Below are 12,569 nucleotides of genomic sequence, written 5' to 3' on the forward strand. Positions count from 1 at the left end.
ACACATGGAGAGAGAGAGAGGGAGAGAGATAGTGAGCCCTGTGTGTGTGTATTTCATGAGAATGTGGATACGTAGACCCAGCGAGGTCATGCACTGTGTCACAACACTCTCATTGTCCTGAGCCAGACTCATTAGCAGCGTGACCCTACCCATAAAACATATCAACCCCACTGCCCCATAAACTATAACTTACACACCTCACATCTGCTGACACCTGCAATAGAGTGTGAGAGTGTGAAATGTGCCACTACGTTTAAGATATTTAACTGATCACACTCCAATATGACAGATAAAGACTGAAATATGATCGAAATTCTTTAGACAGCTTTATGACAAATGTATCAAAATGTAATTCACTCAAGGCTGGAGTCTAAAGTGATGGATTCTTGCGCCCTCTTGTGGTAGAAAACTGAAAGCATGTCTGATCTGAGAGAAACTACAGTACTACTAATTTATCAAACTGACCTACTATCTATTCGGGGCAAAAAAATAAATCTCTTTCTGGCTCTGTTGCAATTCCTAGTGAGCTGCCTCGCTGTCTGCTCTCTACATAGCTGGCGAACGTGACTCATTTGAGGTTGTGAAACATTGTCCATATGTACTTTTTAGGTGCATACTTTTAAATCGAATGTGCCTATGATGCCTAAAAATGCCATCTAGGTAGGCAGCTCACTAGGGTTTAGAACAGAGCCCTTTTCACCCACACACATCTTTCTCACCTAGGCAGTTGTAGAGGCCCTGGCTGATCCATGCCAGGATGGCCAGTGTGATGAGGTCACCAAAACTGGCGGCGATGGGCGTAGCTACATTATCAGGGTTGATGCCTGTCTTCTTAGAGCCCACAATCACTCCCACCATTATAAAACCTGAAAGAGGACACGCATGAGACAGTGTTTACCCTACTCACTCGGAACTGGACATTCATAATGTGAAATGTTACTAATAACAAACATGACTAATATCGGATTGCGATATAACAAGGTGGCCATTATTTGTTGTGAAAAGAGCCACTTTAGTAGCTACATATAAGAGCATTAGAGGTTAATCTGTAGTACAGACCCTGCAGCAGAGATGCTATGAAGGCTGTAGCAACACTACTGGAACACAGCAACACGGCGTGACTGATCTGGAACTTTCCCTCAGGAATCCAACCCAGTACAACTGCCGCTACTGCTGCCAGGAACCCTATTACTGTGGCCTGCACCTGAGAAAGAGAGACAGGCAGAGGTAACAATAGGTTTCATTTATTTAAATATGTAAATTTTATTTTATTAAATATATGAACAGAATTTTTTTTTTCTTCTATTATTTTAAAGATAAAATAAACAAACAAATATGAGAAATATTATATAAAAATATAAGTTATATATAAATAAATATTTAAATATTCTATTTATACATTATATTAAATAATATTATTTTTTAATTTTGTCTTTATTGTAATATTTGAAACATATATAATGTTATTTGTGAAGAATTACAATCTGATTTTGTATTTCAAGGGGTTAGTCTATACAATGACACAATTTTTTCCATTTCCTCCATTGTATGTGTGTAGGGTAAACATTTACATTTGGGTATGCTAAATCCAGGCGGAAACCCCTTAAATAACCCCAGTGCTTAAGGGGTTAATTACTTCTTATTTATACACTTTATATAGACACTTCACTTTGTCTTTGTTTTATTAGTGTCCATGCAAATATGGAAACCCGTCATCTTGATAAGGTCTCTGTTCCTTTTCCAGGTAAAAACCCTGATGCAAAATAACCGTGCGAGTGTCCTTACCTGTTTCAGCGCCAAATTCCCAATAATAAGATTCCACTTTTCTATGGGTGAGTCCATTTTCCCCACATTCACCTAAAGACAACAAAATTGATGAACAGGTCACTATTGCATTCAGTCACCTGTACTGTGGTCACTAAAATGTGACATATGTTTAATGAACATTTTCTAGCACTTCCTAACTGGAAAGCAAAGGTAAAAAGTTGACAAAGCATTGATAAATGATAAATATTTCAAACATGTTCACCCCAAAATAAAAGTAACTTTATGACCATTAATAAACATTTAAATTGTAACAGATTTATACATCATTGTAATATTATATGTACTGAATTTAATGTAATTAATTACATTAATTTATATAAATAATTTAATTTATATTTTAAAAAAAGGAGAAGAAAAAAGCATAACAATACAGAAAATATAAATGGCCCTAAAAAGAGGCTTAAAATATTATAAAAAATATAATGTGTTCTTTTAATCTTTTGATTTTTGACCTAAAAGCTAAAACAATGTAAATGTGAAAGAGCAGCATGTAGGAGAGAGCCGTCTGAGGGCAATAAACTCAGTGTGTGTTTTTCTTTTTTTCCCCCAGCTGCATGAGGGTGAACAGAAGGCCTGTACTTTCGCCCCTCTCCTCTGCTCGGCCCACATCGCCAGGGTTTGTTTATTCATTCACCTCGAGGGGGGACGGCAGATTTGCCATGAGAACACTAGACGCTAAATGGCATGAGCTGAAACCCCTCTGAGCTCTAAAGTCCCGGACTGAAGAAAAAAAAACACTAGCTACCAAAAAAATGTAATCACTCTGTCAGCAGAGACTCCAGCGCCCAGAGGAAAGGGCAGGAGAGGAGAGTGGGACAGAATCTGTTACTAAACTAGCTTATGTAAACTACACTTGTCTATGCACACATATAAACACACCCGAGTCCGAGTAAACTACAGAAATTTAAATGCACAATACGTTTTTAAAGTCAACATGAAACAGCATTTGGAACACATTTTCACAAGGGTCAGAATTAAGGTGCTGATGTTGCTTATTGCAAAAATCCCACTGAAAGTGACAAATGCCCCCAAAAATTCATGTTACCGCAAAAATGGTGCCATAATTATTTAAAAAAAAAATGTATATATATATATATATATATATATATAATTCACACACACACACAGTTTGTACTTAAATTATATTTATAAATTTATATTATATTTATAATTTTTATGTATTTATTCTTTTTATTATTGACACACATATACATAGTACTATCTACAGTATATAAGACATTGGCACAAAAATGGTAATGAAAGTGCATATTATATATATATATATATATATACAGTGGTGTGAAAAAGTGTTGGCCCCCTTCCTGTTTTTTACATTTTTTGCATATTTGTCACACTTAAAAGATTCAGATCATCAAACAAATTTTAATATTACACAAAGATAATGCAAGTCCACTCAGTTAGGGCTTGTTTTATTATGTACAATATTCCTCGCAGTCATGAAGAACTGTTATTAATAGTATGCTTTTACCCTCAAACCGCTCAACTTTATTAATGACTCTTTTCATTTAAATCCATCAAAGCTTGTAGCAGAATGGCGGAAAGCGCTATTATTATTATTATATATATATTTATATATTTTTATTTTTTTGCTGCTGGTGTGGGGCCAACACGTTTGTGTCAGAGCCATTTATCTTGTGACCTAGAATAGATTTAATTAACAGCCGCACACACTGGAGGAGTCCACAATCCCCAAATACATTAGCACTGCCATAGCCTGGCCACTGAAACCAGCTCTGTATTCCAACCACTTTAGCTCATTTTATATTCCACCAGCAGGGCTGTTTAGTATTTGGTTTATTTATCAGCTTAAGTCAATAACACGACCATGTTTGTTTGTCTCATGCCTTATGCAGTTATATATATATGTGTGTGTGTGTGTGTGTAATGAAAGTGTATATATGGCTGACAAAATGTTCTGTCACTGTGGTTGATGAGCTGTTATGATATTACTGGTTACATCAGCAGAAAATATGTTTCTGAAGTGGAAGAAGTTATTACACTTTGATAAAAGATTATAATACATTATATTATTATAATACATTCTTTTTCATTCTTTAAAATAAAAATAATGTGCACAGTAAGACCAGGCACAATTATTAAGATAGTAAAGATGCTGATTACATGTCTTGAAAACCTATGTGTGTGTTTCTTACTCAGACATATGGGGGTTGGAAATACCTATGGAGTCATAACCATAATAACAGACTAGCTAGTCATTCTATCACTGACATATGCTTTTTACTACCAGCCCTAGTCTATGAAGATGGGCACTAGCATGAATCGTCAGGTCCTGACAGGTGAGAGCATGCCCAAAGCGGGCCAAGATCTCATCATGAAGCACTTTAGCGTCAAAGGAGCACTTCTAATAAGAGCTGAAAGTCACTTCTAATCAAATTACAGGCACGCCCAATGTAAACTAAAGCAAGATGCAATTATGTGCAAACAGCTGTTAGTTAGTTAGGATACTAACCGCTGTGGAAAGTCTGGAAGCGAGGGTCATCTCTAGGTTTCCTTTCAAACCCAAAAGAGCCGGAACCAGGATGAAGATCTCCGTAATGTTTTTAAATGCTTCCCAATGCTGAAAAAAAAGAGAAGAGAGATTTCCATTAGGTCTATAGGGTGGTTCTCAACCAGTGGACCAGGACCCATTAGGGGGCCTCAACAAACTTCCAGTGGGGCCCCAAAAAATCTTAAATTATTTATATTGTTAACATAACATTTTAACACAATCTTACTTATAATGGAAAAATAAATAAATAGATAAAGATATTTTTTATTAAAAATAATTACAAAAATAAAAAAAAGATCAACATTAAACTGACATAGAATTTTTTATTTATTTATTTTTATGACAACAGAAGTACCAGAGGTACATATCAGTTTAGATAGGAGAGCCTTCAAATGTTATCCTCAAATATTGAAGTCAAAAAGGTTGAGAACCACTGGACTGTTTTTTATTTTTTTTATCCAGTTTTATTATCTGCCAGGCTAAAATTTTAAGTCCAATCACGTCAAAGTTTAATACTTAAAGGGTCAGTCCATCCCTTTTATGAAACACGAAATATGATATATTGAAAATTGCTTCAGTATTTTTTGTTTATAAAATGAAAGTCACTGTGGTCCAGTGTGATTTTGGACCCCATTGACTTTCATTATATGGACAAAAACATCTTCAAAATACCTTCTTTCGAGTTCCGCAAAAGAAAGAAAGTCAAACAGGTTTGGAACAACGTAAAGATGAGAAAATGCTCCCTGTAAGGTTTCGAAAATCTCACCTGTACTATATCCAGTACCACTCCAGCCGAAACCGTCCCGAACCCAGCTAGCAGGAAGGGCACCAGTATCTGCAATGCCATGGCAAGGGGCGACTCTTTGGGCATATTTCTAGTTGCCTGCTGCTGCCCTTCCTCCTCGCTCTCCTCTTCCTCATCTGCCTCTTCTCCTGAAAGCCTGCCATCAGGCAGCATAGGCTCAGTCTCCACATAGTGTCCGTCTCCGGCATCAGACAGGCTGATGGATGTTCTGCTGCTGCGGTCTGAGTGGCGGCGGGGCTCGCGTTGGAACCCATTCTTGAGGGAATCAGGCTTAGGCATGCCGAGGTCCACCATGGCCAGCCGTTCCTCCTGTAGTGCGGTGTAACCAGCAGGTACCATGGTCTGAAGCAAGGAGGGTATGGGTCTAAAAGAGATGGAGCTCCAGGCTCCTCCAGCCTGAGCTGCCAGACTAGGGCCCAGGGAGCTGAGCACAGCGCCCCCTATGGTTCGGAGGCTCATACTGCAGATGCGAACTGGTTGGGCTCATGGCCAGCCGGACTTTGAGAAGAGCAGCAGATCAGCAGAACCAGAAGGTGGCATCCATAACAGCTATGACAGAGCGCTGACAGTATCGCAGTGACCTGATAAAGAGAAGTACAGAGGGAAATTAATCAACAAAAGTGTCGCATTCAAGGTCACACTCTCATTATATGCTCTCTTTTAGTCTGTCAGCAGCAGTTATTTGGTCTAGATGCTGAATTGGCAGTCATAGTGTTTAGTACACAGTCTAAACCTTATTTACTTAAACATCAATTTCTAAGTACACCATATTCGAACTAACTTCTGAACCCCTTCAGTATTAATATTGATGGAAACTTATTTCCACCATGGGATGAAAAAATAAAAAAAGGCAACTGCAATTTTTCAAATGACAATTGCATAAATGAAATAAAAATTTGCAATTAACTTAGAATTCTGACTTACTTTCTTACAATTCCGAGTTTATATCTCACAATTGTGAAAAAAAAGTCAGAATTGTGAGATAAAAAGTTGCAATTACATTAATTTTTTTATCCCATAGCAGAAACAAGCTTCCATTAATTATTAGAGGTGTATTGGAAAAAGAAAACACACAAATTAATTGTCTGATGGAGACCGATTATTGTATGAAATGTTTTTTCAAGTTAACCATCAAACATTTGACATAAAAGTAATAAATAAAACATATATATTGTATATGTAATAGTAAAACATGTAATAGTGTATTTCAATATTATCACGCAGGCAAAACAATAAACAACACATTACATGGAAAATGTTTGTAAACAAACAATGCTAGTTCTCAGAACTTAGAAAACCTAAAGGAAATAAACAAACGAAGAACAACAGATTATTATGCCTGTAATTAACAAAACATACATTTGACGGATACTATTTGAGATATAAGAATATAGTATACATGATGTGATGTAGTGGCAGGGAGAGGACAGGTTGCATTTCCAGCTGGACAAACTAAGAAAATATGCCAGATTTGTTAAGTTTATATGGCTTGTGGTTATCAGAAATACTCAATTATATGTCTAAACCTTTTTGTAGGTGACTTGTGCATTGGAATCACCCCAAAACATCCTAAAATATTCTCCATCTGCCTGATGGTAAACATTAATAATTAATCATTTCAACTGTCAAATGAAAGCAGCGCGTTATTTAATGTGTGGCAGCTGTTCTCAATTTCTCTGGAGGGTGAAAAGATAATAAAGGAATGTATGTACCGTGATATTTTAGTTCCGTCGAGACGAGTTTCAGCTTCTTCTTCCCTGATCGCTGGACTGGAGCTCTATGACAGCGGCGGCGCGTCATCACTGCCCACTGCGGCAGCAGCGGCATTTCAAAATAAAAGGCTCGTGAGCTCACATCGAAGCACATAAAACTTAAATTGAAACACATATTTTTTTTAATATGCCTTGATTTTTTTGTGCTATTCTTTAATGTTTTTTAATTAAAAAAAAAATATATATTATTTCATCCTTGTCCAATATTGTCAAACAAGAATGTCGTCAAACAAGCATGACAACCTACATTTCTACGAGGTCAATTTTTGTCAGGTATGACAAAAAAAAAAGTAAACTATGTCAGGTATGACAAAAAACAAACAAACAAAAAAGTTAATGTCAGCTAATCAAACGCTATGTAAGAAAAGATTCTTAGCATTTTTACAATAATAATAAAAAAAAAAAAACTACCCTAGAAGAAATAAGAAAATAACGAAACAAATGAAACAAAATAATCAGGCTATTTAAAACTTCTGTGGTTTTAATCTCAGAGAATGCTATTAATAAAGATTTTATTCATTTTATAGTTTTAGTTATTGGAGGTTCTACACTAAAATGTTTGGTTTTATGCAATGCTGTTATGTTATGCTATACTATGCCATGCCATGTTGTTGTTATGCTATGTTATATGTTATGTTATGTTATGTTCAGTGTTGGGGAAAGTTACTTTTAAAAGTAATGCATTACAATATTGCGTTACTCCCTACAAAAATAACTAATTACGTTACTTAGTTACTTTTTATGGAAAGTAATGCTTTATATTACTTTTTGCGTTACTTTCGCGTTACTTTTTAAATATGAACAGGGCTTGATTGTTATTAATATAAGAAGTTCTATTTATAGCAAATATAAAAGCCCTTTCACACCAAAAAGTGTAATGAATAAACCTCAGGCTGAAGGAAAAGTAAATTCACGTCTGTACTCTGTACAGTAGAACGCAGGAGAAAACACTGCTTATGTTTGTAACTTCCACAGCACTGTTCTTTTGTCGCCCAGCACGTACATCCAAAACTCTAGAGGGCGCCAACAGTGGCTCGACCCAACAACACGGAAGTTATTATGTTGTGTAAAAACACATGTGGACACAAGTTAATTTATTTTGTACATGTGAGGAACTAAACATGGCTCAAACACAAAACAATATCAAGAAAGCCTCTTCTAGAGACTTGCTGACCTGTGGCAACGGAAAAGGTGAGACGTTCTTTGAAAAAAAAAAAAGACTCAGAGAATTAACCAGCAGACACTTAAGTTTACGGAGAGAATCTCGTCTCTCTAACAGATCAATTCAGAAACTTTCTTGTATCGCAGGGATAGGCAACGTCGGTCCTGGAGTGCCGATGTCCTGCAGAGTTTAGCTCCAACCCTGAAGAAAAAAAACTCACCTGCCTGTGTCTTTAGTAATCCTGAAGACCTTGATTAGCTTGTTTCAGGTGTTTGATAAGGGTTGCAGGACAGCGGTACTCCAGGACCTAACTTAGTTGCCTATCCCTGTTGTTAGTGGTGGTAATACCATTTCATTTTAGAAAACCAACTATAAGTCAATTAACCTATAAACCTAAATTAAACTAAACAACTATAATAACTAAATAAACTTAAAATAAAAATAAGTAGTTTGTTTCTAAATTAACATTTGATCAGTTGAGAAGAACTCCTCTCAAATCATAATGTAGAAATCTTAAAATAAAACCACATCTGTGCTTTGTTGTCACTTCTTATTTGCATAATAACCAAATACATATATGTTGGGAACACCTAATCATAAATGAATCGTTAACTTTGATGTCTCCAGGAATCCATGAGAAACTTCTATTGAACTCTAAAAGTGCTTCACTGCAGACAGCAAGGGTCCCCAGAAGTAGTGGTGAGTATGTTCATGTCATCAGATGTATTTGTAGGTCATATGCTATAATTATAATGGGTTATCTTTAATGCATATTTGCTATAATGCATATTCTGTGTGCTAGTCTTGGACAGGCTGCAAAGTTTCCTTCCTCAAATCGCCCATGCCAATGAGTCACTAAGACAACAGATGGACGAGGCTCCTGCTGGTTTCTTTGACATTGAGAGTGTGGAGGATGCAGAGAAAGTCATTGAGATGGTGCGTCTGCTCTCACCACCAGCTGTCGTTCATCCTAACGTGTCTAATTATAAAAATCTTTAATTTTTTACATAATAACCGGATGTGTTTACGCCGCAGGCCGTGGCTCTGGTTGAACTGGAGGATTCAGACAGCAGCGAAGAAGATGAGTTGTTGTCGTCGTCGTCATCATCATCATTATCATCATGTTCAGAGGAAGAGGTGCAAACTGTCACTCCAAAGACACTCAAACTTCCAGGTGACAGAAAGAGAAAGGCCAACATCCAGGTGTTGGGGAAAGAGGGCGAGTGAGAGAACACATACTGCCAACTGGAACTCTGGGAGAGCATTGGACTCACGCCAGGCCATTTCTGTGCCTATTAAAGAAATATATAACCCTTTCAAGTCTGTTGCTATTTGGAATGAGCACAGACCAGTGATTTTATGTCCTGGTGAGCTGGCAGACTGGCATTTCATGTTCTTTGAAGATGTTTTAATCCAGAGGGTGAACGATTAAAGGAAGAGTTCACCAAAAAATTAAAAAAAGTAGTTTGAAATTTACTCAACCTCAGGATATCCAAGATGTAGATGAGTTTGTTTCGTCATCGGAAACAGATTTGGAGAAATTTAGCATTACATCACTTGATCACCAGTGGATGCAACGCTAAGTTAAAAACATCTTGATGGTGGATTTGTTTCTTACAAACACACAGCTTTTCACTTTACAAGATGTTAATTGAAGGACTGGAGTGGTGTGGATTACTTGTGGATTATTGTGATGTTTTTAGCAGCTGTTTGGACTCTCATTCTGACGGCAACCATTCACTGCAGAGCATCCATTGGTGAGCAAGTGATGTAATGCTAAATTTCTCCAAACTGTTCTGATGAAGAAACATCATCTACATCTTTGATGGCCCAAGGGTGAGTACATGTTCAGCAAATTTTCATTTTTGGGGAGACTAAAAGTCGCTCTCTTTTGTTGTCTCAGTTGATTATACTTGAAAATGGATTGTATTCTGGCATTAACGATATTAAAAGTTCAGTGTTTCAATCAAGAAAAACAGTTTTTGCAATTTACATTCTTTATTGTAAAAATGGTTGCACGACACTCCTTAAATTGTGTTTGTGGTTGATATAAAGTTGAAATACTGTTGTGTGTAAGACTGTTTGGCAATATGACACTTCCAGTATGACTGACAGCTTAAACAGAACCTAAAATACTCATATTAACATCTGCATATGATAACATTTCATGTTTTGTCAAATACATGTCATTGCTTGAAGTGTTCATGCATAACAAAAGCATCATGAATCTTTAGCAACAGATATTTTCAGTAATTTTAACAAGAATGTGTCAGAATACTTCACACCGTATTGAATTCAAGAGTAAGCTACTATCAAGCATGACCCATATTTTTGTACAAAATAAATAGCTTCCTTTCAAAAAGAATAGTGTTTATATCGTTTCCCTTTCCAATCATGTCTGGAATGCAAAATTAAATATATAAAATAAGACAAGTTGTCATATCCTCTAATAAAATATATACAGTTATTCTAATAAAAATGAGTGATGTGAAAATGCTATGCATATTAAAAACCCTTGGGATGGACAAATATGGTAATACAGATTTCATAAAGTGGCAGTGATGTCATGGTTTTAATATATAAGACTATGGCCTGGTTTCAGACAGGGCTTAGACTAAGCCAGGATTAGGCCATAGTTCAATTAGGATATTTAAGTAATTTTTCATAAACGTGCCTTAGAAAACACATTACTGGTGTGCATCTTGAGCCAAAACAAAGGCACTGATATGTTTTAAGATCAGTCAGTGCAAGTTTCTTTCAGTTGACACAGCTCAGACTTACATTTTAGTCTGGGACTAGGCTTAAGCCTCGTCTGTGAAACCGGGGGTATATATATATAAAACTATAAAAGACTGTGTGTGTGTGTGTGTGTGTGTGCGCACAATTGGCTGAATATAAATATGCTTTAGCCACAAACACCACCATTTAAAAGTTTGGGGTCAGTATTTTATTTTTTTTGTATAGAAAATAATTTTATTAATCAAGGATGTATTAAATAGATGAAAAGTGACAGTAAAGACATTTATAATGTTACAAAAAACCTTTGTATTCATCATAGAATCCTGAAAAAACTGAAAAATCACTGTTTCCACAAAAAAATTAAGCAGAACAACTATTTTCAACAATTTATAATAAGAAATTTACAAAATCAGCATATCAGAATGATTTCTGAAGAATCATGTGACACTGAAGACTGGAGTAATGATGCTGAAAATGTAGCTTTGCATCATAGGAATAAATTCCATTTTAAAATATATTAAACTAGAAAACAGTTATTTTAAATTGTGATAATATTTCACAACATTACTCTTTTTACTGTATTTTTGGTCAAATAAATGCCTTGGTAAACACAAGACAAAAAATCTTACTGACCCCGAACTTTAAACAGTAAATGAGCAGTTTTGTCCTAACCAGTTGTGATAGGACATTTTGTTGGTTACTTGGTTTCTATCTTTGTTTCAGCATCACGGCAAAATCATCATGCAGCAGTTTCACATTCAGTGTGGACAGACAAATTACTTATCACTGGAAACATGGTTAGGAAATGCTCAAGATCATTATAGTGTTGTGGTTGCTTCCTGAAACTGACTCAATTTGATAATTCACTTCACCTCATTATGATATTTCAGTGTCTACTAGTTAAAAACGATGCATGATCTGATTTGTGGTTGATCTTGTGTCCTTGGGTTCACTTGGAGGTAGGGTTGGGTATCGAAAACCGGTTCCATTGTAGAACCGGTTCCAAATTTCCAAGAACCGGGTATTCGATAAGACGCGTGCATTTCGATTCTGCTTAACGATTCCTGCGTTCGCATTTTAATGTGATTAAAAACGATTTAAGTGCAGGAACGGAAAGAACTTGCGCCCTGTTTGCGTGCAGCGCACACGAAGCGCGAGCACAGAGAACAGAGGTCGTGGTACGGGTTCCCGGTTTGTATCCGTTCTCGAACCGTTCCGTGTATTTCCACTGTAGAAAAGGTTGTTCCGGGCCGAAACTGACTTCTTTCATATTTGTCGACCAATATGCAGAAAACTACGTCAGTATATCATCATAAACACATAAAGCCGTTTTTGTCTTACGTGAACGTAAACAGATGAGAAAGAAAACACACATGTGCAGTATTTTTAGATCTGCGTGCGTTCGGTGTTAAAGAGAGAGCAGCCTAATAAACGCGCTGCCTGTCATTAATGTTAATCAAAGAACAAAAGAAAACCATTCATTGATCTTGACTGAATATATTTAATAACTTTAATTGATGAATCTATATTTTATTTATGAAAAGAAAACTGTGCAGTGTTTTTAAACTTTTAATTACAGTTTCTGTACTGGAAATTTTGTTCAGTGAAACACTGAAATATAGACAAGAAAAATTGATCATCCTAGATAATTATACCTAATTTTAAGTGTAATGTGTGCTTCCCGAGCAATGTCTTGGGTTGAGGATGTGTGGGAATGTAGTGATTTTCTTACTG

At 36.2% G+C, this 12,569-nt stretch overlaps 2 protein-coding genes across 2 annotated transcripts in view; one reads left to right on the top strand and one right to left on the bottom strand.

Annotated features, from left to right (window-relative positions):
- The window catches only part of LOC107656312 (solute carrier family 41 member 2-like), a 19,237-nt gene extending 12,285 nt beyond the window's left edge, over window positions 1-6,952 (bottom strand). The window contains exons 1-6 of the mRNA XM_016444087.1: window positions 6,875-6,952; window positions 5,124-5,743; window positions 4,319-4,426; window positions 1,786-1,857; window positions 1,060-1,204; window positions 720-866 (exon numbers count right to left, since the gene is read on the bottom strand). Of these exons, the coding sequence (XP_016299573.1) occupies window positions 720-866; window positions 1,060-1,204; window positions 1,786-1,857; window positions 4,319-4,426; window positions 5,124-5,621 (970 nt within the window). The 5' untranslated portion in view covers window positions 5,622-5,743; window positions 6,875-6,952. The remainder of the gene's footprint in view (window positions 1-719; window positions 867-1,059; window positions 1,205-1,785; window positions 1,858-4,318; window positions 4,427-5,123; window positions 5,744-6,874) is intronic.
- Window positions 6,953-7,912: 960 nt separating this feature from the next.
- On the top strand, window positions 7,913-9,559 carry LOC107656253 (uncharacterized protein C12orf45 homolog). The gene is made up of 4 exons (XM_016444010.1): window positions 7,913-8,125; window positions 8,724-8,795; window positions 8,899-9,032; window positions 9,132-9,559. The coding sequence occupies exons 1-4, from the start codon at window positions 8,011-8,013 to the stop codon at window positions 9,321-9,323; spliced, it is 513 nt and encodes a 170-aa protein (XP_016299496.1). The 5' UTR covers window positions 7,913-8,010; the 3' UTR covers window positions 9,324-9,559.
- Window positions 9,560-12,569: the final 3,010 nt, after the last annotated feature.

Source organism: Sinocyclocheilus anshuiensis, unplaced genomic scaffold (assembly GCF_001515605.1).
Source record: "Sinocyclocheilus anshuiensis isolate Anshui unplaced genomic scaffold, SAMN03320099.WGS_v1.1 scaffold183, whole genome shotgun sequence".
In the NCBI taxonomy this organism is placed as follows: Eukaryota; Metazoa; Chordata; class Actinopteri; order Cypriniformes; family Cyprinidae; genus Sinocyclocheilus; species Sinocyclocheilus anshuiensis.